Raw genomic sequence first — 26549 nt, 5'->3', positions numbered from 1 at the left:
TTTATAATTAATTTGTCGAGTAATCTTCTTTATTTATAAATATCTATAATAAAGTTTACGAGTTGTATTTATAAATAATTTGGCATCAAACTCCAAATATTGATTGAGACATTGGCAAGACATTGTGCCCAGTTGGGTTTATTCGTCTCTCGCGCTCGTCGGACAAGACACAGAAGATCTAGTGGCAGTGCAAATATCAAAAAGAAAAAAAATCTATTTATTATTTATTTTATTATTATTTTATGATAATAAATTTATAAATAAAATATAATAAATAATTTCTAATTATCTAATATCAAATCATGATATAAACAATACTCAATTAAAAATTACCCGCATTTGCACGCCATGATGGATATTGAGGCATATAAGAGAAAATAAAAGAAAAGAAAATAGTTTAGTCACAAATAAATTATATAAAAATAATCTTATAAATTAATATAATTTAATGTAATTTATCAGATTATAAAATTATTTTTATTGAAAAATAAATTTAATATATTAGATAAAGTCATATGAATTTGTGAATTATTTTTGTATAATTACTTTATAGATATAGCAATACTCTAAGAGAAATGAGACCGGCCGAGAAAAATTCATCACTAAGAAATAATTTTTGATAAAAAATAACTGGAGACAAATAAGTAATAATTGACGCTGAAGTTGGTCCACAAATTTTGCTCTCCTTGCACACTTGCTATGTTTTGGTTTGGTTCTCAGCCAGGTGAGGACCATAAGCAGGTAGGCGTAGTGGGTCATCATTTGGGCGAAGTTGAAGAGGATATCCAGGTAATTGTAATGAAATTTCCCAGTTTCCTGCTTGGCCATCATTTACAAATTTGGTTAGTATTAAATATGATAATAAAACTCGTAAATTGCCTAGTTTTTCGCCATTATTGTTTAAGTTTGTTCTGCTTCACCGGGTCCAGCTACAGCTATCTCCAATATCTGTGTGTCTCTGGATCCATGGGTAAATATATATATATATATATATATATTTATAAATATATATATTCTCTCTGCTCCCCTGAGTTAGTATTTAGTAGTATTGGATGTTCTGATTTATTTCTAGATTACTTGTAAGATCTTTGAATATGAGGCTGTTCTGAGATCTGTACAGAATTCCTCAAATAATATGCAAATCATGAGCTACGAGAACGGTCAGCCTGATCTATCAATAAAAGCCCTGTTATTTCATGAAGTATATGTTAATATGTTTCAAGTTCTTGTGAGTGATCATGCTTAGTTTACATGGTTGCAGATTACCGTTTCAAAACTCTTAAGTTTTGCAGTGTCTTCATTTAAAGCCAGATTAAGCATCTCCATATTTTTACTTTTTATCTCACCATAATATGTGTGAATATTCTTGTCTTATCTGTATTCTAATTGGTAGACAAAGCAAGATGAAAGCATGTTTGAAGCTGAAGAGGAAAGACAAAGAGGAGACGCCATTTATGAGGAATTCAAGACTGTTATTAGAGGAACGTATCGCCCTTTTCAATGGGAAATGCAATCCTATCCGTTTCTTTTCTGCCAAGGAGCTCAGCAAAGCAACAAACAACTATGACCGACGTCAACTTTTTCTGCGGGACGGTAGTGTTAAATTTTACAAGGGTTGTCTGGAAGGCCGCTTAGTTTCAGTTAAAAAATTTAATATTGGTTACATTACTAGATATGAGGACATTTTTAAAGACGTTGTAATTGCATCAAATATGAGTATTCACAACAATGTTCTAAAGCTTCTCGGATGCTGCCTAGAGACCCAATGGCCGACTCTAGTATATGAATATGTAGGGCACAAGAATCTCTTCACGCGCATTCGTTATCGATTCGAGTCTCCTTGGGTACTTGATCGTGATGATCCAGTCAAGTCTCAGCCGTTACCATGGAAGTGTAGGTTAAGGATTGCAATGGGAATAGCTAATGCAGTTGCATATCTCCATACTGCATTTTCCAGGCCCTTTGTACATAGGGATATTCGGTCACCCCTCATTATATTGGATGAGAATAATGTTCCCAAAATGGTTGATTTCTCACTCTCTTTATCTATTCCTGAAGGTCAAGTGCATGCAAACGACTATCGTGTTGTGAGCAGAATTGGTTGTATTCCACCTCACTATTATCTTACATGCAACTTTACTGAGAAGGATGACGTCTATCATTTTGGCGGATTTCTACTTGAGCTTTTGGCAGGATGGACGTTGAGTACAAAAATTACCAGGTACAATGAAAACCGTCTTCTACTAGACTGGGTGAAGGCCGAATATGATGAACAACGGTTGATTGAAATTGTAGATCCGGAATTGTTGAAAGAAAGTGTTGATCAGCAGCAGTTTCTAACTTTTGCAAACCTTGCCCTGAGTTGCCTCTCCGAAAGACGAGAAGACAGACCAACAATCACTGATGTGGCTAAACAACTCAGGCAGATTTATGATCAGTGTCTCACACCGCCTTAGATTAGCTAGCTACGTTGCATATTGATTAATGTTATATATTCAGGGTCTTCTATGCTCTATAATACATGCAGCATTCCAAGGCACAGGTCTGTCATCAAGAATGTATTCAGTTGAATAAAAAGGCGTACATGCAGCCATGTTACTACTTAGAGGACAAGGCTGGGTGTTGATTCCTCATTATTGCAGCTAAACAAGATTTACAAAGATGTATGAGTGTGGAATGTTGGTATTTTTTTAATAGATAAAAATTATATAGTTTGACGTTGAACTCTTCAAAATCTATTGGGGGAGGTTTCCACAAAATCTTTTCTTTTCCCGTTAATATTTATTTAGTTGTTTTTCGCCATTCATTATTTCCTAGTCAACAACCGACTAATCTAATAAAATCTTGTTTTATTTGCTTTTAACGGCTATGTGAAAGCTAGACCATGTGAAGCAGTCTTTCTTTTCTCTCTCTTATTCACTCTGTTATTCCTTTTCAGTTTTCATAAAAACTAGAATCAAACTTCTTGAAATCCTCTAGCCATTGGTTGTTGGGTTGCTTTCTATATTTTAGGAGCCACATGTGAGATCTGGTTTTAAAGGACCAAGTCACCAACATTCAGTTTTATGGCTTTTAAAACTTTTATGAATAGGTGGATGGGGTTGTACGTAACAAGAGGTAGAAGAAATTCATTTCTTCGTCACTATACGTATAGTGAAAACAAGATATATAGTGTCTTGAGATATTGAGAATTTTCAGACAAAAGAGAGGTATTATTTTTAGAGGAGCTTTGAACTGAGTTTATTCGAACTATACGACAATCAGTTGGGTTGTTGTATCCAGGAGGAGACAAGTCAAAAGGGAGTCTGTTGCACCAATTCAATTGAAACTTTATACACCGTAAATGGCTTGAATCTCCTTAAAAATAGCGACATTTCCGTACGTCAGTCCAAGCTGGTTTCGTTTGAATTTTTCATTTCATTGTAATTTTTTATTTTATTACAGTGTATTTCACTAGCAATTTTAAAGAGAACTCAAATATGGAGCTTACAAACGAAAAATCCATGGAAAATGTTGGAGATCTCAACAAGCCCTTCCGCTTCAAGGGAGCCCATTTCAAGATATGAAAGTGTAAGATGCTCTTCTATCTAAGCCTTGTCAACGTCTCATATGTTCTTTCTGCGAAGAATCCAAACAAGATCACTACCGAGAACATGATCGAAGCACAAGTCAAAGCTCATGAAGAAAAGATTGAGAAATAAACAAGAGATGAGTATAACTGTCGATGTTATCTTTTAAATTGTCTTGCTGATCAATTTTATGATTTCTATAATACCACTTACTCCTCTGTACAGAAGATTTGGAAAGCCTTAGAGAATAAATATGATATGGAAGAAGCTGGAGCAAAGAAGTATGCGGCAAGTCGTTTCTTTCAATATCAAATGGCAGATGGAAAGTTCGTCGCAGAACAAGCGCAAGAGTTCCAAATGGTTGTAGCAGCAGTTCAATCTGAATGCATCAAAATTGGAGACAATCTAATTGTCTGTGGCATCATTGACAAACTACCACCTTCATGGAGGGAGTTTCAAAAGTCGATGCACCACAAAAAAAATGAGACGTCTTTAGAGGCCTTAATTATGTATATTTGGGTAGAAGATGAAGCTAGAGACCGGGATGCATTGATGGTTCAAAATGGAAATGAGACTTCCATGATGAAGGTACATTCAATTTCTAAAAATGGTGTCTTGCCCAAAGGTCAGATTTCAAAAGATAGTAACTTGAACTCACAAAGAAAAAAATTCAAAAAATTTAGTAGACCTCACAAAAAAAGGTTTTTCCAACCAAAAGGACAAGAACCAATGACCCTTTTTACAAAATCAAGCTTGTTTTATCTGTGGCTATAGTGGGCATTTTGCTGGAATTTGCAAATTTCGAAAGCGAGGAAATAATCTTCAAGTGAATGTAACCGATGAGCCATTTGTAGCAACAATTACAGACATTAACATTATTCATTTTGTTGAAGGGTGGTAGGCAGATTCTGGTGCCAATAGGCACGTCTGCTATGTTAAAAAAAATTGATTCAAAAAGTATACTCCATTTGAAGAAGAGAAATCTATTATGCTTAGTGATTCAAGCAAAACCAAGATCCTTGGGAGTGGTAAGGTCGAGCTGAAATTCACCTTTGGATGTATATTGATGCTTAAAGATATGCTCTATATATTGTCTATGAGGAAGAATTTAATGTCAAGCTTTCTACTCAACAAAACTGGCTTCAAACAAACTATGGAATCTGATCAATATGTTATTACTAAAAATGGAGTTTTTGTGGGCAAGGGCTATGTTTGTAATGGAATGTTTAAGTTGAACGTTGATAATAAAGCATTGGATGTTTCTGTTTATATGCTTTCTTTTTTAAATTTTTGGCATGCAAGTTTATGTCATATTAATAGTGGAAATGTTGAAATCATGAATAGTTTAGGATTAATTCCCAAATTGAAAATTGATTTTCAAAAATGTGAAATTTTTAGTCAAGCAAAAATTTCAAAAAGGCCTCATAAAAATGTTGAGAAAAACACCAAATTGTTAGATTTTATTCACACTGATCTTTGTGAATTTGAAGGAATTTTAACTCGTGGAGGAAATAGATATTTTATCACTTTTATGGATAATTTTTCAATATATACATATATTTATTTATTAAAAAATAAAAGTAATGCTTTTGAAAAATTCAAAGAATTCCTCCATGAAGTTAAAAATCAATTTGGTAGAAAAATTAAAAGATTTAGAAGTGAAATAGGTCGAGAGTATGATTCAAATCCTAAAAGGAAAAATAGAACGTTAATCGAATTGACAAATGCCATGTTGATTGATTCAGGTGCTCCCTCAAGGTTTGGAGTGAAACAATTTTGACTATTTCTCATGTTTAAAATAGGGTGCCTTATAAAAATTCAAAAACTACACATTTTGAGTTATGGAGAGGGTATAACCCAAGTTTGGGATATTTTAAAGTTTGGGTTTGTCATTTTTAAGGCTAACAAATCCTAAAAAGCCCAAATTGGATGTTAGAATTACCACTTATATATTTCTTGAATATGCAAAAAATAGCACAGTCTATAGATTTTTTGATACTGAGAATAAAGTGATTTTTTAATTAGGCGATGCAATTTTGCATGAAGAAAATTTTCCTTTTAAATCTAAAAATAGTGGGGGTCAAGAATTTAGACAAAATATTTTTTCTAGAACTAGTTCTTCTACTCCTCTAAGATATGAAGAAAATTTTGGATTAAGAATGAGTAAAAGAGCTAGAATTGAAAAAGATTTTGGTCCTGACTATTATATTTATAATATTGAAGAAAATCTAAATACTCTACAAGAAGTTTTAGCATCACCTGATTCTGTGTTTTGGAAAGAGGCTATAAATGATGAGATAGATTCACTAATTTCTAATAGAACTTGAAAATTAGCGGAGTTACCACCGGGTTGCAAACCATAGGAAGTAAATGGGTCCTTAAAAAAAAAAAATTAGACTGGATGGAACCATTGAAAAATTTAAGGCAAGACTTGTAGCAAAAAGTTTTAAACAAAAATCTTACTTTGATTTTTTCAACACATTTTCTCCGATTACAAAAGTAACATCCATTAGATTGTTAATTATCATTGCAGCAATATATAATTTAAAAATTCATCAGATGGATGTTAAAACAACTTTTTTGAATGGAGACCTAGATGAAGAAATTTATATAGATCAACCCGAAGGTTTTATAGAGCCTAGCCAAAAAAAAAAAAAAAATGTGTAAGTTGACAAAATCCCTATATGGCTTAAAGCATGCCCTTAAACAGTAGCATGAGAAATTTGACTTTTGCATGATTGAGAATGGCTATAAGTCAAATGAAATTGATAAATGTATTTTATTGAACCCAAGGTTTCAAATTTCATGTGATTATAAATCTACACATGGATTTTGATGATAACAAATGAATTCAAAGAATAAAAGAGTTTCAAGCTCAAGTTGTCCACACAATAGAATCAAGCACATCAAACAATCAAGCATGAGCAAGAAGGAAACAAGTTCACATTAAAGTCATAGAGTAATGTTGTAAATCTCTTAAAATTTGAAATTAGGATTAATGTTCAAAATTAATATTTTATCATAAAGCATTAAAATATATTTTCCACATGTGCATGAATATTTTTGAAAATTAAATTTGAAAATTTTGAAAGATGATTGATTGTCATCTTTTACATGTGCATGGCTTGATTAAAAGGTTGAATTTTGAAAATATTAAAGATGATTGATTGGCATCTTTCACATGTGCATGTTTTATTTGAATATTTTCAGAAGTGATTGATGCTTTTTTAGACTTATACAAAAGGTAGATGATTTTGTTTGAAAATTTTGAAAAGTAAAGTGTGCTCATTTTGTCATATACAAAAAGTAAAAGATTAGGTTTGAATTTTTTAAAAAGGAAAGTGTGCTTCTTTTGTCATATGCAAAAAGTAAAAGATTAGGTTTGAATTTTTTTGAAAAGGAAAGTGTGCTCATTTTGTCATATGCCAAAAGTAAAAGATTAGGTTTGATTTTTTTAAAAAAGTGAATGATGTTGTCTTTGACAATTGAAAAGGAAGAACATTTTATTTGAATTTTTTGAAAAAGTGAATGATGTTGTCTTTGACATGTGAATCTTTTTAAATTTGAACATGAAGTCTCATATGCCTATAAATAGATCATTTGAGAGTTTTAGATTCACAACATCAAGAGCATACAACATTCATTCAAAGTTTTCATTCTCTCTTCTCTAAGCATTGAGCCTTAATCCTTGTTCATTTTGAGAGATATAGTTTGCACTATATTGTTCTTATTTTACTCATTGAGGAGTGTTTTCTGATAACCTACCCACTATCAGCTTTTGTATCAGAAAAAGAGTGTGTATAACCCTTGTGCGTGTAGAAAGTATTCTACACGGGGAATAGTTGAATCACCACGTGTAAGGTGATTGCAAGTGTAGAGGGTGTTCTACACGGATCCTTTGTAGCGGTGTTGTTCAAAGGTGTAATAGGTTTCTATCTCCACCTGAATGAGGTTGAATAGTGAATTTGGAAATCCTCAAGGGGTAGCTTGAGGCGAGGACGTAGGCAGTGGGGCCGAACCTCGTTAACATACTGAGTTTGCTTCTCTCTTACCCTTACTCTTTATATTTATTGTCATTTCATATTTTGTTTATATTTTATATTATATATTTGATTTATAATTGTTATTTTTTTAATACAACTCAATTCACTCTCCCTCTTCTGTTAGTCATCTGGGCAACATATTTATCATAAATCTTGAAAAAATTTCCATGTTATTATTAGCCTATATGTTGATGATTTATTGAGTTTTTGTTCTAATTTGCATGTTATAGATTATACAAATAGCATGCTTAGCAATCATTTTGATATGAACGATCTTGGTGAGACTAATTTTATTTTGGGAATGAAAATCACCAATACATGTGATGATATCTTTCTAGATCATTTGCATTACGTAGAAAAACTATTAAAGAAATATAATTATGTTGGATGCAAGCACGTTGTTACTCCTTCTGATCGTAGTGTTCATTTATTTTCTATTGCTAGCATGATTGGCAATTTACGTTATGCAACTGATTGTACTAGAACTGACATTGCTTATGCAGTAGGAGTACTTAGTAGATTTACTACTGAGCCTGGAAGAGACCATTAGTTTGCAATGGATTGGATAATGAAATATTTATCCGGTACAAAAAATTATGACTTGTTTAATGAAAAATATCCTATTGCACTCGAAGGTTTCAGTGATGCCTATTGGAATACCTTGTCAAGTGATTCTCTTTCAACTACTGGTTATATTTTTACCTTGAGTGGTGGTGTTGTATGTTGGAAGTCTAAAAAACAAACTATTATTGCTAACTCAACTATGGAAGCTGAGCTTATAGCTTTAGCTTCTGCAAGTGTGGAAGCAAACTGGTTGAGAGATCTATTTCATGAGATTCCACTGTGGGAAAAAGGAGTTCCACCCATATTAATTCATTGTGATAATACTACTACTATTTGTAGGATACAAAATTGTTATTATAACGGAAAATCCAGATCCATAAAAAGAAACCACAGTACTGTGAGATCTTATTTGAGTAATACTATCATTAACATGGATTATGTTAAATCTTGTGATAATCTAGCAGATCCACTAACCAAGGCCTTGACAAGAGAGAGTCTGGAATATATCGAGGGGAATGGAATTAAAGTCCATGCAATCATGAACCATACATGAGGATACCTAACCCAGAGATCAGAGATCCTGAAAACTGGGTTCAATTAGAAGAACGAATCTTTTGGTGGTAGTAAGAAATGCACTATTTACTTTATTTAAGAGTTTTCTCCATTCCTATAGTGTAAGTGCATTAATCCTATAACGATGGAGGATGAGTTTTATGAAAGAAATTTTTAATGAAATTATGTAGCTCTTATGAGTAGGGTGTTAGAATTACATGAGCACTATTGACAAATTTCACCTATGTGAGTGTGAGAGTGGGGTCTCTCTCTATGAAAATTGGACTTATTCTCAAATACACTCATGAAACCAAGAATAGCACAAGGTCGTAATGTGCTAATTAATAAAGCTCATGTCAGCATCTGGATTGTATGTGTGAACAATATTTTTTATTTCCCTTTATAAGTTCTAATTCAAGTCTGAGACTACTACTAACTTTTAAGTAAAAATTATCATTTCACTAAGTGAGAGTTCAATGCAGAGCATACCTTCATAATGCATAATAATCATTCTTTGTCTGAAAGTGTCTCTTTTATTTTTTTTTATTGTGGGAGAATGTTGGTATTGTTTTAATAGATTATATTTGAATAAAAAATTATAACTCTTCAAAATCTGTTGAGAGAGGTTTCCACAAAATCTTTTCTTTTCCTGTTAAGATTTATTTGGTTGTTTTTCGGCATTCATTATTTCCCAGTCAACAACGGACTAATCTAATAAAATCTTGTTTTATTTGCTTTTAACAGCTATGTGAAAGCTAGACTACGTGAAGTAGTCTTTCTTTTCTCTCTCTTATTCACTCTCTTATTCCTTTTCGGTTTTTATAAAAATTAGAATCAGACTTCTTGAAATCCTCTAGCAGTTGGTTGTTGGATTGCTTTCTATATTTTAGGAGGCACATGTGAGATCTAGTTTTTTAGAGGACCAAGTCACCAACGTTCAGTTTTACGGCTTTTAAAACTCTATAAATAGGTAGATGGGGTTGTACGTAGCAAGAGGTAGAAGAAATTCATTTCTTCGTCACTATACGTGTAGTGAAAACAAGATAGTGTCTTGAGATATTGAGAATTTTCAGACAAAAGATAGGTATTATTTTTAGAGGAGTTTTGAGGTCAATAACTTGTACAAAATTTATTCAAGCTATAAGACGATCAATTTGACTGTTGTATCCTAGAGAAGACAAGTCAAGAGGGGGTTTGCTATACCGGTTCAATTGAAAATTTACACACTATAGAGGACTTGAATCTCCTTAAAGAAAGCGACATTTCCGTACCTCAGTCCAAGCTAGTTTCGTTTGATTTTTCTTCATTTTATTATAATTTTTTATTTTATTACAGTGTATTTCACTAATATGGAATCCTATTAATTTGAAGTTTTTAGTTACTTATTGTTTATTGGTTGTGGGTAAGTGGTTTCTAAAGGGTAGGAGTTTATTTCTTGGTTAGAGCCTATTTGTAGTGTGATTATTGAGTGTAATCTAAGCAAATTAGTGTTATCCAAATTTCTTACTCTGTTTTCAATGCAACTTTCATTCTTACTATACATTCTGCTTTCTCTCAACCTCAAAGTTGTAGAGAGAAAACCCTTTTAAAGTGTTGAAGTTATCCCATATTTTTTCAATCATAAAAGTCGAGTCATTTGTTAAGGAATTGAGGGTTTTGAGTTTTTCTTATTTCAAAACTAGTGGGGTATGTAATGCTTATGATTTCAATCATTGAAATGAATTTTCTATTGCTTTTTTCATCTTCAGCTGAATCTCCATCATTATTTGCCTCTGATGTGGATAACTTAAATAACCATGCAATGATTGAAATTTGCAACTGAATGATCAATGACTGTTAATTTAGTGCATCCTAGAAGATCAATTTTCCATAAATTCTTGCAGTTGCTGAACTACCACTTGCAAAGACAAGCAATGAAGAGGGTATCTTTTTCATTAAAAGGGTCCTTGAATTCAGCAAAATTGAAGTACCAGATGCCTAATCTAGTTTCTGGACCTGTGCAAGGGAATGGGAGTGAAATATTGCTATTGCATATGATTTTCTAAGGGGAAACTGAAGTACTATCGTGCTGCTGCATACATACAAGTGAAGTCAACTCTCTTTGAGTGGGACTGTAATTCCTGTTAATCGTTATTCTCTCCAAGTTCTTTCACAAACAATCGTTATTATTTTATTATTATTTATTACTATTCACAAATTATTTAAAATTATCTCAGTATCCAAATATAGTATCAATTTGAGGTTATCCAAACATTGCCTCAATCTACGTGTTTAAGAACCAGTTGTGTTATGAGTCGTGCTATATGTAGTCCCTATTTTGGGACTTCTTTACGGTCTGTATGTGTATGTCAACTAAATGACCAAAAAAGCCATTGGTCTTCAACGAGCAAGGAGAAATCAGAAGTTCAAACCCTAGGCCATTCCCTCCTCTGGTCTTCAAAAGAGAGAGAGATCTAATCGTGCCATCGACTGCCCATAAGCCCATCGACACCCTCTCCATTAGATAAGAGATTGAGAGACTATACACAGCATAAGATACCAAGCTCCCCGTCGTCCATTACAATATTAGAATTTCACAAAGCAAAAATGTCAAGTCTTGTGGAAAGTTAACAAATTAATGGTTTTGATTTAACCCAGATGAAGTTTTGAGCCCAAATTCAAACAAGCTAAGTCAATTCTCCCTTCCATTACCGGCCACACAAAACAGAACTCACACACAATTCTTTGAAAACTTAATTTAATCCCAATTTTGCCACCATTCAAAAAAATACCTAGAAGAAAAGAAAAAACAGAAAACAAATATAGTAGAGCTAGGCTTCTCATCCGCCAAAATCCAAGCGAAAACAACAACAAAAAAGCAAAAATTTCCCTTATTTTCGTTCTAGAACCTAATCTAGACCTTTTACAGATTCAAAAACAAAACCAATCCATATGTGAACAAGACCTTGAGTTTCCAAAGACTTCTTGGTCAAATAACGTGGAACTAAAAAGCTGGAATTTGATGCATTTAGCTGGAAATGGGCTTCCCTTACCAGAATGTGACGGAATTCTAACAAGCTAAGCTGAGAGTTCGAGAAAAAGAAGATAGACAAGCATGGGAATCCATAGTAGTACTAGTATCGTGTTTTGTCTGGTTGTAATTTAATTGGGGAGAGGAAAACAAGGACACAACAAGACACCCTTTTCTGCATACAAACAATAATCACTATACTTAATCAAGCCATATCAGCCATAGCCCAAATGAGATTTCATGGCAACAAAGACCAAAAATTACTTAATCAAGCCAAGAATAACAGAATTCTAGTTGGAAGGAAAATGGCTTACCACCACAACCATGGAAGATTCAAATCACAATTTGAATCGATTGACTGGAAATGCGATTAAGGTTCTAGGAATTAAAAAGTGACGAAAAGAATCGAAGTGGGCAAAGGCGATTGGGCAACGCTAAGTGGCGATGATGATGTGGGATTCAGAGGCCCATGGTGCTTAGGGATTAAGAGAGTTGTTGATCCCCCCCCCCCCCCCCCCCCCCCCCCCCGGCCCGCGAACATAATTTCTCCCCTACACAGCAAAGCCAATGGCTTAGACAGCTGATTCCTTCACTTAAATGAAACGACTCATTTTGTTTAAGTGAGGTCTGCTTTGCAATCCTCCAAATTGGAGACTGCAACTAGAATATTTCTTGTGTTATTAGGATAAATGCTCAAGGTTTTTAAGCCATGATCAGTATAATTCTTTAGTATAATGTTTAATTATTTTTTTATGTATAAACTCAGAGTTCATTAATAGACCATCATTTATGATGAATGAAAACTTTAATTACATTATGAGGACCTTCGAATTGATGTGCTTGTAATCTAAGTGTAACTAGGCATCAAAATTGTCACTATAGTCTATTTACAGCGTAGAACTAGTAATCCATCATTGTCTAGTTTAAATGCCTCTGTAATTTGCCTTGCTCTGCACGTCATGAAATACCTCATTGATCCTTTTATGTTGTCGCAATACTTTAATGTATAGAAGTATTTCAGCAATTATGTGGAACAACAAATTACGAGCACTGGATTTCAGTGTTTGTTTAGCACAATTATTGTTTTGAGATTATTATTTGAAAATAATAAATATTTAAAAAATAATAATAAAACCAAGAGATGTAATAAAGAAAGAAATTTTCTTTGAAGAAAATAATTAAACAAATATGCATGACAACAATAGAAAATGGAAAATCTATGAAAATAGAGACTCATTATAAACTTTTGCTTCGGAGATCGAAACAGATATATATTATTGTAGTTAATGTCTTTTTTCATTTGACGTATTAGATATATAAAAATATATATATATATATATATATTTTGTGGCGGTAAAGCCACTTTTGTGGACTTTTATGGGTCAAAACTTTCAACAAATAGATAAAATGATAAGAAGCATTTTTCTTCTTCATTAAGAATTAGAATTTGTCAAAAATGGTGGGTTATTTGACAGCACATATCAAGCTGTTCCAGCTTGAATTCACATTGCCAAACCGTCATATTCTCACTGCCTTCATTTCCTATATATATATATGCTTTTGTTTTTCAAAATACTATCCCATTTTGGAAGCAAAATATAGAGAAATAGAGAGTTTTTTAGAGAGAAAAATAGTGAGGTTTCTCCTAAATATTGTCTTTCCTTTTATAAGAAAGAGTGTATCTTTTTTCTTTTATAAGAGAGGGTATTGTCAATTGTTCTCTTCTTATTTTAGAGAGAAATTCTTATAATCCTTTTGCTATAGTGAAATCCTTTTACAATTTGCCCATAGAAGATTTATTGCTCCAATTAGTTTAGAGATTTTTCCATGAAAAATATTTTGTATTCTTTATTTTTCATTCTTTCTCATTTCTACTTCGGTTGTAATTGTATGTCCCGTACCACAATGTCCTAACAATATTTTCATCTTTTTTTTGTTCGTAATATGTATTAATTTATAAATGCCCAAACACATTTAAGTTTATTTTTTGTTTGACTTGTACGTTGCATAATATTATGCAATTAGCATATGCAAGAGGGTAGATGAGTGTTTTAAGACAATTCTTGCGATTATTAAATAGGGGAATCAAGCAACTTGCTTCATTAGTATATTAAAAGACAGACTATTCCGGATAAGAGAAATAATATTTACAGTCTTAAAGTGTGCACACTTCACATTCTCTTTCTAAAAAAAATAGGTAGATATGGGCCCCATATAGAAAAATCATTTTTTTAATAGTAGATCCCACTTTTTTTTCAAAATGAATATGTAGGGCTTGCATATTCTAAGATTATATATAGCATTACTTGCCAGGTAATTACAATGAAGTTTTCAGTTTTATGGTTGGTCTTTATTTATAAGTTTCGTTAGTAATTAAATAATATAACTCATAAATTATCAAGAGACAAGACTTCCATATCCACAAGCTACAAAGTTGTCGTTTAAGTTTGTTCTATTTCACCAATTCTAGCTACAACATCTCCATCTCTTGTGTTTGGAATCCAGATCATAGGTATATATTCCCTCTGCTCCAAAGTTAATTTGTAGTAATTATCCCACGTGGCTGTGAGTTTTGGTATGTCAAATTATATCAAACGATAGGTAGTATTTGATGTTCTATTCGATTTCTAGATTACTTGTAATATATCTTTGTATACGATGTTATTTTGAGATTCGTGTTCTTACTATTGTTTTAATTGAATCTAGGACAATATGGCGTCTAGCCAACGAAAAGCTACAATGAACATCAAAAGTAATCTTACATGATGTTTGAAGAGCCCGTCATTATAACCTATATTTTCGCACTGATTTTGTGGGGGAGAAAAAAGAAACAATACCTGAATTTTATGAGGAAAGTGGAAGTTGTTACAAAATTCTTGAAGTTTATTCTCATACAACACTCTCACATATTGCTCTTCCTCAATATTAAGGGGTTTCGGACGAGAATGCTTGTTAGCTAACTTGAAAAGAATGGAACCATCGAAAAGATAGAAATGTAAACGGAAACACACACACACCGATCAGACACTCAATTCAACGAGCAAATGACAAAAAATGTGATTCTTAAAAGGAGTGTTTACCAGTATCTTTCAAGTTAATTGGAGGTGCAGGATATGACAAGGACCCATCGATATCTACTTCCATAAGTGTTGCCCCATACTTTAATACATATAAGTAAATCAATCAGAAACAATAGAATAATTTATCTTAATGCAACAATCATGAGCCCCAAATTAGGAAGGAAAAATGGGAAATTTTTTTGCACAATACCTTCTCTAGTGCTTGTATTGCTCTTTGATTAGCAGCTTTGTATTTTTGAACCTATGTCATAGACCAAAATAGAAGCAATATAAAAGAAATACACACTTTAGAAGGGGAAAAAAACTAAAACTTACAAACCTACTTACATTGGTTTCCACACATAAAACCAAAGGCGAGGTTTCATTTTCTTGCCAATAGATTGATTTCTTTCTCTCTAGTAGACCGAACAGAGTTGTAAGGAAAGCAAATTCCTCACTTAATAATCTTAACAGGAGTGTTTTTGTTAAGTTTCAGATGAAAACATGAAGCAAGCTTGAAAATGGAACTCGAGATGGAGCAAAGAGACTTGGAAATTAAGAAAAATGCTTTTAAGAAATTGACTGAATGAATTAATTACAAAAGAGGGTTCTGTATTTATATACAAGTGCAAGAAGAAAATAAACTGACTGACTGACTAACTAACTCTATTCTTTTTTCATTTTAACACGTGCTGCTTTAGACTTCAATTCTATTTGTTCAATGTTGGATGCTATGCTCCACCCCCCTCTCAAGATGAACATGTATGTTAATGATGTTTATCTTGCATAAAGTATGGTGAAATGGGAGAGAACCAAGACATTTTGTTATTATATCTACCAGTTGCAATCTTGAAGGAATGTGAACTAACTTGATGACTTTTTGCTGCATTTTTTCTCTGATGAGATGACAGTCTATTTTTATATGTTTTGTCCTCTCATGTTGAATAGGGTTTGTTGCTATTGATAAGGTTGCTTTGTTGTCTGTATAAAGCATAGTTGGTTGCTAGTGATTAATGCTTAAGTCTTGCAAGGCATAAAGAAGCCATTAGATTTCACATGTTGTTGATGCCATGGCCATGTACTCTGCTTGTGACGCCCCCAAATTTCGTTTAGGATCGAACGGACATTTGAAGCGTCGAGACATACAACACAAGGTTACCTACCCTCGTTCATGACATATAAGATACAATGTTCCTAACATGCATCTAACATTATGCAATATTCGCAGCGGATAAATTTTTTTCTTTAATAATACTATGCACCAAATTGAAAATATCCCAAATGCTTAAAACATACTTCATATATAAAGACACATTAAACAACTAAGATCATAACACTAGTCCAAAATGCTTATGATCCAAAAAAGTACTGGAGATGCAACTCCATCGTACAAGTAGTAATTTACGTTAACTACTATATTAATATTGAATTCGCATCGTCATTCAGTCAACTGTGTCTAATTGGTTAGCTCATGATTCTCCTTCAGGTCCTGTAACAAGATCTACCATTCGTGGGGAATGGTAGTTGGGACTACCAAAGTGAGATTTGATTACAAATCTCAGTAAGTTAACAAAAAATTTCCACACAGGCTAATAATGCATGGATGACAGTAAAAGCATGAATGCATAATCAAATTCATAAGTAATTAAAACATAACTTGACGTACAACATAGCATAACTGACATAACTTAAATTGAAACGTGAACTGAACTTGACTTGACATGAACTTGATCTGAAACTTGAGTTAACATGAACTTGATCTGAGACTTGACTTCAATGTTTTGAATACTGTACCGGATGGCGTACCGGTCAAGGCATTGGAACGAAATATTTCGGTACCGGTACCGTTTTGTGTACCGTTTCGGGATAGTCGATATATAAATAAATTATATGTATAAATATAAATAAATAAATTATATTCTAAAATAATAGTTTATATATGAATAATTTATACATAAATACATATATATATAAATTATAAATAGTCTGGTATAAATTGAGGGTCAAAAAATAAACTTGTAGTTTGAAAAAATGAAAAAAAAAAAAATAGAAGGCCGAAATACCGGCTGATACGGGCCGGTACGTAGGCCGGTACAAGCTGAAATATCGGCCGGTACGGCCGGTATTCAGACCGGTACGAAACATGTGCAATATCTGTACCGGACCGGTGACTGGTAAGGAATATTTCGGCCGTACCGGCCGGTACGGTACGGTATTTAAAACCATGCTTGACTTAACATGAACATGATCTGAAACTTATTCTTTAACTGCTTAAATACATACTCCACAGTTGTTGTGGCCCCATGTATTCTACGTGTCATAATTGCTGTGTCTCATGTAGTATATGCGTCACAATTGCTGTGACCGCATACATAAGTAATCAAAGCATAACTTGACGTATGACATATATAGCATAACTGACATAACTTAAATTGCAACGTGAACTGAACTTGACTTGACATGAACTTGAACATGAACATAATATGTACGTAAACATAACATGACATAACATAAACTTGATCTGACACTTGACTTAACATGAACGTGGTCTGAAACTTATTGTTTAACTACTTAAATACATACTCCACAGTTGTTGTGGCCCCATGTATTCTACGTGTAAATACATACTCCATAGTTGTTGTGGTCCCATGTATTCTACGCGTCACAATGCAGTTAAATACATACTCCACAGTTGTTATGGCCCCATGTATTTTACGTCAATTGCTGTGTCTCACATAGTGTATGCATCAAAATTGTTGTGACCCCATACTTCGTGTGCCACAGTTGTTGTAGACCCCATGAAACTGAATGTAACTCAAGATGAAACGTGACTAGAATACGAAAAGACAGAAGCCCTGACGTAACATAACGTGACTTGAACATAACTTGAAAGACATGACCAACTTAAGATAGGGTTATATCGTGACATGACTTAAACACCTAACACACAATATTTCATATATGATATCACATGTAACGGAAACATACTTAATATGACATACTTGCAACAGTGAATATGACATGACATATATGATAACGCACATACATACACTGTAATTCCTTTACTTAGCACACATACATAGTAGACTGCTAGTAAGTTAAAAGCTAACTTACCTCGATCTCCAAGTTTCTTATAAAACCTCAAGCGCGATTACGAGGAACTATAATTAGTGATTCTAAAAATTAGAACTAAATCACTAATAATTTTAAATATAGAAAATACTAACTTAAAGAATAAAATTTTCATTTTACCCTCTACATGTAGGAAAATGACCGTTTTACCCCTAAATTAAGGATTTTGCATGCTAATTCCAAAAGTCACCAAAATTTACATGTCTCATGTAAATTTTATCCTAAACTCAAATATCAATCTAGAAAAATTTAAAACTAATCACAACTATTAAAACTCCATAGGGCCGAAATTCTCATATGCTATTTCCATTGATTTTTGTTTCTAACTTGTTTTGATTAACCTTTTGATCTATGACTTATAAAGATGTGATCTTCAAACCAAACCATAAAATGATTTAAAAAGATGTCTTAAAATATATATAAGCTTCTAATTCAAGATCACATGGTTAAATATTAACCAAAACATAAATTGAGCTAAGAGCATCCATACTTTGGCCTATCCGAACATCTCTTTACATAATATTTCATATCTTTGAAACTAACATCAAATATCTTCAAAATAATATTCTAATATATATATAAAAGGCTTAAGATCCTCTAATAAAATTATCAAAGCCATTGGAATAGGTTTAAACTACCAAAGATTTATACTTTCTCAAAACAGTAACTGTTTTTCCTCTTCCAGTTTCTAAATTTCTAGATCTAAGAAAATATTTCATCAAAAAATTTAATCATGCAACAATCTTCAACCAATAATCATATACACATGTTAACAATACTCCATAAAAATTTCGGACCAATATCTATTCATTAGTTTGGTTAAAAATTTCAAATTATAACATATTCTTCAGTTTATCTCCCAGAATGACATTTCTAGAGTTTAAACAATATTTGACTGACCAAATGATCTTCAAATGGAACAATAAGATATTCACGCAAACTAGACTAAAAAAGGAACAACTTGTATGAAGGAGACTTTATAATAAAATACTTACAAAAGTTTCGAAATGTGCATGCAAAAGAACACCTAAAAACTGTCCGAGAGAGTGTTTGGTGTTCATCCAATGAAAAGTGTAAAGAAAAAAGATTTCGTGGGGAGTGGCTGGTGGTATTTATGGACAAAATATGAAAGAAGATGAGGCTGGAGTGAGAGTTAAGTGTAGGTCTCTCTTACCCGAAATGAGAGTTAAGTGTAGGTCTCTCTTACTCAGAGTGAGAGTTGAGTGTAGGTCTCTCTTACTCGGAGTGAGAATTAAGTGTAGGTCTCTCTTACCCAATAATACTTACAAAAATCAACTCAATATATTTTTATCTAATAATATCCACGAAATTAGTTTAAGATATTTTTATCCAATAATATCTACAAAATTAGCTTAAGATATTTTTATCCAATAATATCTATAAAAATCAGCTCAAGATATTTTTATCCAATAATATCTATAGTTTTGAACAGATGTTTCATCCGAAAATAAGAAAAAGAGTTATTGCGCCATAAAACCTTAAATAACCTACCGAGTCTAATGGCACAAACCATAATACATTTAGACACTTTTAAGTATCTCTAATAATCAAAAACACACTTCTGATAACATAATGAGTAATAACACTAATTATGTAGTTAGAATAAAACCTATATGATTAATGAATTCGTGAAAACTTATAGGGTCTTCACGAGGTTCCTAAAGCCAATAGAAATTCTACAATTGAATTTCTAGCGGCCTGTTACACTACTTCTACAGATGACCTACTTATTGTGGCATGCTTCTTACTTTTCCATGGAACCAGTCAACTGCCTAGGAAAATAGCAAACCCTGTTATACTTTTTTGAGTGTCAATGCACCCTGCCTAGTCATTATCTGAAAAGGCCTTCAATTGTAATTCTAATGATAAGGGAAAAAACAATCATTGTCATGGTGTTGCCTTCAGATATCTAAGAACTCGAGTGGCTACTTGATAATGATTGACTGCTGGCTTGGCAAGGAATTGACTTAAAACTTAAACTGAATAGGCAAGGTCAGGTCTGGTGATGATTTAAGTATAGCAATCTTCTAATCATTCTTTTGTAAGCTGATGGATCATCATATAAGGCAGAATCTGTTCCAATGAGTTTAAGGTTGGATTCCATTGGAAATGCAGCAGGCTTGGTAACAAGTACCCTAGTATCTTGAAGTATATCAAGAGCATATTTCCCTTGACTTATTGAGATTCCATTCTTAGACATTGCCACTTCCAATCCGAGGAAATATTTAAGTTCTCCCAAGTCTTTAATTGTGAACTTGTGATGTTAAAAATCCTTGAGCAATTGAATTTCTATCAAACTGTCACTAGCCAATAGAACATCATCTACATAAACCAGTATAGCTATGAAAGATGATTCAGGCCTCTTGATGAATAAAGAAGAATCTGAATTGCCTTGGACAAAACCATATTGAAGCAAGGCATTTGACAGTTTTTCAAACCATTGTCTACTTGCTTGTTTTATGACATAAAGACTCTTAAGAAGTTTGCAAACTTTGTTTTCTCCCTTTTCAGCCATACCAGGAGGAAATTTTATATAAACTTCCTCATGTAAGTCACCATATAGAAAAACAATATTTACATCTAGTTGGTGAATATGTCAATTTCTAATGATAGCTATTGTTAGGATCAACCGAATGGAAATAACCTTTGCTACTAGAGAAAAAGTGTCAAAAAAATCCAATCCCTCTTGTTGAGTGTAGCTTTTCGCTACCAACCTAGCCTTGTGTCTCTCTATAGTTCCATATGCTCTATATTTAATTCGAAATACCCACTTGCAGCCTATGGTCGGTTTGTGTTTAGGGAGAGTAACAAGTTCCCAAGTCTTATTTAACTCTAAGGCATTTATTTCATTTTGCCTAACAACTTGCCATTCAAGTATTTGGACATTTTGTTTAAAGGTTTTGGGTTCTTGAGAGGCTGAAATTGATGCTAAAAAGGCTCTATGAGATGAAGACGATCTACTTGCAGATATAAAGTCAGAGATGGGATAGAGAATACCTTTGTTATGAGAACAATCGGCATGAGGAGATGAAGAGTTTGCATTTATAATATTTTGGACAAAACCACAAAAATAATTTTGCAAGTATATAGGTGTTTGTTTAATTCTTGATGACCTTCTGAGCTACTAAGAATGATCAATATTTTGAGGATGTTGATCACCAGATGATTCAGTATTTAAAATTGATTCAATGGAAGAAGAGTTTGGTTTTGGCATAACATTTCAAACATTTGGTTCAATCTGTGTTTCAATGTTTGTCATTTGTTCAATCTATGGATTTGATTCACTAGAAGATGGATTTGATAGATTTTTAGATAAATGAAAGGAAAATTCTGAAGTAGAAGTATTTGGTGGAAATAAAAAAGAATTAGCTTCAGAATTAGATGGGAGAGCTTTAACAGGAAAATTGCTTTCATAAAATATTACATTTCTTGAAATGAATATTCTGTTTATATTTAGATCTAGCAATTTATATCCTTTGATATTAGGGGGATAACCTAAAAATAAGCACTTTGAAGTTCTTGAATCAAATTTATGTTTGTGATTTAAAAGTGTTGATGCAAAGCAAAGACATCCAAATACTTTAGATGAGAAAGATTAGGAGCTTTATGGAAGAGTATTTCTAAAGGTGTTTTATTTTTAAGGAAAGGAATAAGTATTCTGTTTATGATGTGTGCTGCTATCAACAAAATTACTCCAAAAAGTTAAAGGGATGTTTGCTTGAAACATTAGGGCTCTAGTAGTGTTTAGTAGGTGTTGATGTTTCCTCTCCACAAAACCATTTTGTTGTAAAGTTTCCACACAACTCTTTTGATGTATTATGCCATTGTCATGATAGAATTGAGTAAGAAGAAATTCAGACCCATTGTCTGACCTTATAATTCTGATAGAAACACTAAATTGTGTTTCCACTATTTTACAGAACATTTTTAAGATGGAGGAAACTTCAGACTTTGCTTTGAACATATATACCCAAACACAACGTGTGAAATTATCAACTATTGTAAAGAAAAATATGAAGCCAGAATAAGAGACAAACACCAAAAGGCCTCATATATCACAATGTATCAAATCAAACATATTATTTGAATTTGTTTGGGAAACAAGGAAAGAAAGCGTTGTTTGCTTTGCAAAGTGACATGTATCACAAACATTATTTGAATCAAGAGATATGAAAGGTTCTAATTGTCTAAGAAAATGTAATCTTGAAGCAGAAACATGACCTAGTCTATTATGCCAGATATCTAAATGACTTTGTGTAATAGCTAAAGCAAAAGGTAAAGAATTAAACTCATTCTTGTTGCAGGTAGTAGCTTGTTTGAAGTGGTAAAGTCCATATTTTTCATTAGCAATCTCAATCATCCTCTTTGCTGATTGGTCATGTAAAAGGCAGTAAGAGTCAAGGAAAGAAACAGAGATATTAGTATCTTTGGTTAGTTTTGAAACAGAAAGCAAATTAAAAGAAAAGCTAAGAACACATAACACATTATTCAAAGATAATGTGTCAGAAAGACAAATGGTACCAATGTAATTGGCAAGAACTGAATGACCATTAGGTAGGTTAATGAGAGTATTAATAGGTTTAGGTGTAAAGGAATACATAAGAGGTGAACAGATCATATGATTTGTCGCACCAATATCTAATATCCATGAAATTTCATGCTCTAAGACTGAACATGACAAGTTTAAAAGGTTACCAAAGAAGTGAGAAGTGGCAAGATTCATAGCTAGTGTGGGATTTGTTTGAGTGAATGTAGTATTCAAATTAGCAAGTGCTAGAAGTTTGTTAAATTCCTCATGAGTTAAAGAAAACTTTTAGTTCTCGTTACTATTGGAAGTGTAGACCTCTTCATTAGAAATGACTGCATTTGCAGTAGGTGGATGGCACTTTCCTTTAGGTCCAGTTCAACCAGGGGGATAGCCATGAACTTTAAGACATGGTCAGCCTATTGTCTCATTAGCAAAAAATCAAACAAGTTGCAGATACATGAAGCCATCTTCCCACAGTTACAAGTTGGAAATGGACTGTAATTGAGATATTCATCCCATAGTGTCTTGAACAAACTGAAGTACTCAGTGATCGTCAAAGAACCTTAAGTAATTGAACTTAGAGATTTTTTAAGATGAAAAACTCTAGGACCATCACTTCTCAAATATCTGGTTTTCAATTCATTCCATAGATCGACAATAGAGGCAACATAAAGCAAGCTATTTCTTATCTCTTTTGATATAGAATTCATTAGCTAAGAAAGTATCAAATTATTGGCTCACAACCAAGCAGGGTAAAGAACACATTGATCAGTAGGAGGAGCAAAAATCGATCCATCGATGAATGCGACTTTGTTCTTGACGGTTAACGCAATGGTAATCGATCGACTCCACGTGATGTAATTATTACCAGCAAATATTTTTGAAACAAGCAGCGCACTAGGATTATCACTTGGATGCAAATAGTATGGACTAGAAGAATCGTCCGAAGGATTTTGACGAAAATCAGATGAATGAACAAAGAGATCATCATCAGAAGAACTCATTTATGGAAATTGCTAAGAAATGCAAGAGAAATTTCTAGAGATTACAAAGATTTCGAAGAAAAACTTTGCAATAGTAGCAAGAATGTAAAGTTGCGGAAGCAGAGAATGTTCTCAATCTGATACCATGTTGAGTTTCAGATGAAGACATGAATCAAGTTTGAAAATGGAACTCGAGATAGAGCAGAGAGACTTGGAAATTGAGAAAAATGCTTTTATGAAATTGACTGAATTAATTAATTACAAAAGAGGGCTATGTATTTATATACAAGTACCAGAAGAAAATAAACTAAAAAGAATAAACTAATTAACTAACTAACTCTCTCCTTCTTTTATATTAACACATTTGCTTTAGACTTCAATTCCATTTATTCAATCTTGGATGCTATGCTTCAACAGTTTTAACATAAAAATAACTCTACGTGTCTAAAATAATTATTTTCCGTCTCAATTTGTTTAAATGATTTGTTGAGTAATATTCTTTATTTATAAATATGTAAAATAAAGTTTACGAGTTGTATTTATAAATAATTTGGCATCAAACTCCAAATATTGATTCAGACATTGACAAAAGGCATTGTGCCCCCATTGGGTTTATTCTTCTGTAGCACACGGACAAGACAAAGAAAATCTAGTGGCAGTGCAGTTATCGAAAATTACCCGCATTTGCACGGCATGACAAAAGAGCATGTGAAGTCATAACTCTACTATTATTAAATATTTTATTTTAAAATAAATCATAATATTATTAAAAAATATTTTCTTAATTACTAAATAAAAAAATTAAAAAAAAAATTTATCGGAATCCATCATTCTCGGCGGGTATATTTTTTCTCAATGGATATTGGGCATATAAGATAAATGTGAGCGACCGAGAAAAATTCACCACCAAAGAACACTGAAGTGGAAGAAATATCCCAAGCTCATATCAATGGACGTTATAGGTCCTGCCAAAGGTCTCTCGTTAGAAGACAAAAGAAAAAAAAGGAAGAAAAAAGGGGACAAGGCAAAGAATGTGTCAGAGGAAAAAGAATGTGGCTACGGAAAGATAAAGGAGAAAGTGGAGAAAATGGGGATGGTCAAACACACCAACGAGGGATGGAATAATGTGTGTTCCCAGTTTGGCAGGTAATTGCAATGAAATTTCCCAGTTTCCTGCTTGGCCATCATTTACTAGTCCATAATAAAACTCGTAAATTGCCTACTGCTTCGCCATTGTTGTTAAGTCTGCTCTGCTTCACCGGTTCTAGCTAGAGCTATCTCCAATATCTATTGTCTCTGGATCCAAAGGTATATATATTTATATAGAGAAAATATTGAGAGCAGTTACTATTCATCACTGCACACCACACACCTTATAAAAAATATTTATATATTCTATAAAAAACATCTCTATACCTTATAAAGTATGCAGTATGAATAGTGGCTGATGCATAGAATTACTCATTTATATATATATATATTCTCTCTGCTCCCCTAAGTTAGTTTTTAGTAGTATTGGATGTTCTAATTTATTTCTAGATTACTTGTAAGATCTTTGAAGATGAGGCTGTTTTGAGATCTGTACAGAATGCCTCAAATAATATGCAAATCATGAGCTCCGAGAACGGTCAGCCTGATCTATCAATAAAAGCCCTGTTATTTCATGAAGTACAAGTTAATATGTTTCATGTTCTTGCGAGTGATCATGCTTAATTTACATGGTTGCAGATGACTGGTTCCAAACTCTTAAGTTTCGCAATATCTTCATTTAAAGCCAGATCAAGCATCTCCATATCTTTATCTCACCATAATGTGTGTATATTCTTGTCTTATCTGTATTCTAAGGGTTCGGTAGACAAAGCAAGATGAATGCATATTTGAAGCTGAAGAGGAAAGACAAAGCGGAGACGCCATTTATGAGGAATTCAAGACTGTTATTAGAGGAACGTATCGCCCTTTTCGATGGGAAATGCAATCCTATCCGTTTCTTTTCTGCCCAGGAGCTCAGCATAGCAACAAACAACTATGACCGACGTCAACTTTTTCTGCGGGACGGTAGTGTTAAATTTTACAAGGGTTGTCTGGAAGGCCGCTTAGTTTCAGTTAAAAAATTTGATGACTATCACTTGCCTCAGTGGCCTTTTCCTCCTGTTACTAGATATGGCATTTTTAAAGACGTTGTAATTGGATCAAACATGAGTAGTCACAAAAATGTTCTAAAGCTCCTAGGATGCTGCCTAGAGACCCAATCACCGACTCTAGTGTATGAATACGTAGGGCACAAGAATCTCTTCACGTGCATTCGTTATCCAATCGAGTCTCCTTGGTTACTTGATCGTGATGATCCAGTCAAGTCTCAGCCGTTACCATGGAAGTGTAGGGTAAGGGTTGCAATGGGAATAGCTAATGCAGTTGCATATCTCCATACTGCTTTTTCCAGGCCCTTTGTACATAGGGATATTCAGCCGCTCGTCATTATATTGGATGAGAATAATGTTCCCAAATTGATTGATTTCTCACGATCTTTACCTATTCCTGAAGGTCAAGTGCATGCAACCGATAGTGTTGTAAGCTCGAGAATTGGTTGTATTGCACCTGACTATCGTCTTACAGGCAACTTTACTGAGAAGGATGACGTCTATTATTTTGGCGGATTTCAACTTGAGCTCTTGACAGGATGGACGGTGAGTACAAAAATTACCAGGTACAATGAAGACCTTCATCTAGACTGGGTGAAGGCCGAATATGATGAACAACGGTTGATTGAAATTGTAGATCTGGAATTGTTGGAAGAAAGTGTTGATCAGCAGCAGTTTCTAACTTTTGCAAACCTTGCCCTGAGTTGCATCTCCGACAAACGAGAAGATAGACCAACAATCACTGATGTGGCTAAACAACTCAGGCGGATTTATGATCAGTGTCTCACACATCCTTAGATTAGCTAGCTACGTTACAGATTGATTAATGTATATATATATTCAGGGTCTTCTATGCTCTATAATACATGCAGCATTTGAAGGCACAAATCTGTCATCAAGAATGTACTCAATTAAATAAAAAGGCATACATGCAGCCATGTTACCATTTA

General features: G+C 33.3%; 1 protein-coding gene across 3 annotated transcripts; it reads left to right on the top strand.

Annotated features, from left to right (window-relative positions):
* Positions 1 to 990: 990 nt before the first annotated feature.
* LOC122315088 (non-functional pseudokinase ZED1-like) lies at positions 991 to 26549 on the top strand. 3 transcript variants are annotated; one of them, XM_043130846.1, is made up of 2 exons: positions 991 to 1650; positions 25574 to 26549. In XM_043130846.1, the coding sequence occupies exons 1-2, from the start codon at positions 1353 to 1355 to the stop codon at positions 26395 to 26397; spliced, it is 1122 nt and encodes a 373-aa protein (XP_042986780.1). In that variant the 5' UTR covers positions 991 to 1352; the 3' UTR covers positions 26398 to 26549. The 3 variants fall into 3 exon arrangements, with proteins under 3 accessions (XP_042986780.1, XP_042986781.1, XP_042986782.1); XM_043130847.1 differs by lacking the exon at positions 991 to 1650 and adding an exon at positions 24407 to 24607 and having other exon boundaries at positions 25307 to 26549; XM_043130848.1 differs by lacking the exon at positions 991 to 1650 and adding an exon at positions 24614 to 24769 and having other exon boundaries at positions 25307 to 26549.

The sequence above is a fragment of the Carya illinoinensis genome, chromosome 7, assembly GCF_018687715.1.
Source record: "Carya illinoinensis cultivar Pawnee chromosome 7, C.illinoinensisPawnee_v1, whole genome shotgun sequence".
NCBI lineage: Eukaryota > Viridiplantae > Streptophyta > Magnoliopsida > Fagales > Juglandaceae > Carya > Carya illinoinensis.
The sequence above is the reverse complement of the archived record's forward strand: the minus strand, read 5'-3'. Positions and strand labels throughout refer to the sequence as shown.

Coding starts and splice junctions, on each gene's coding strand:
- LOC122315088 (XM_043130846.1), top strand. CDS start 1,353: ATGTGTGAATATTCTTGTCTTATCTGTATTCTAATTGGTAGACAAAGC. Junction 1,651..25,573: donor CTTAGTTTCAGTTAAAAAAT/TTAATATTGGTT, acceptor CAGTTAAAAAAT/TTGATGACTATCACTTGCCT.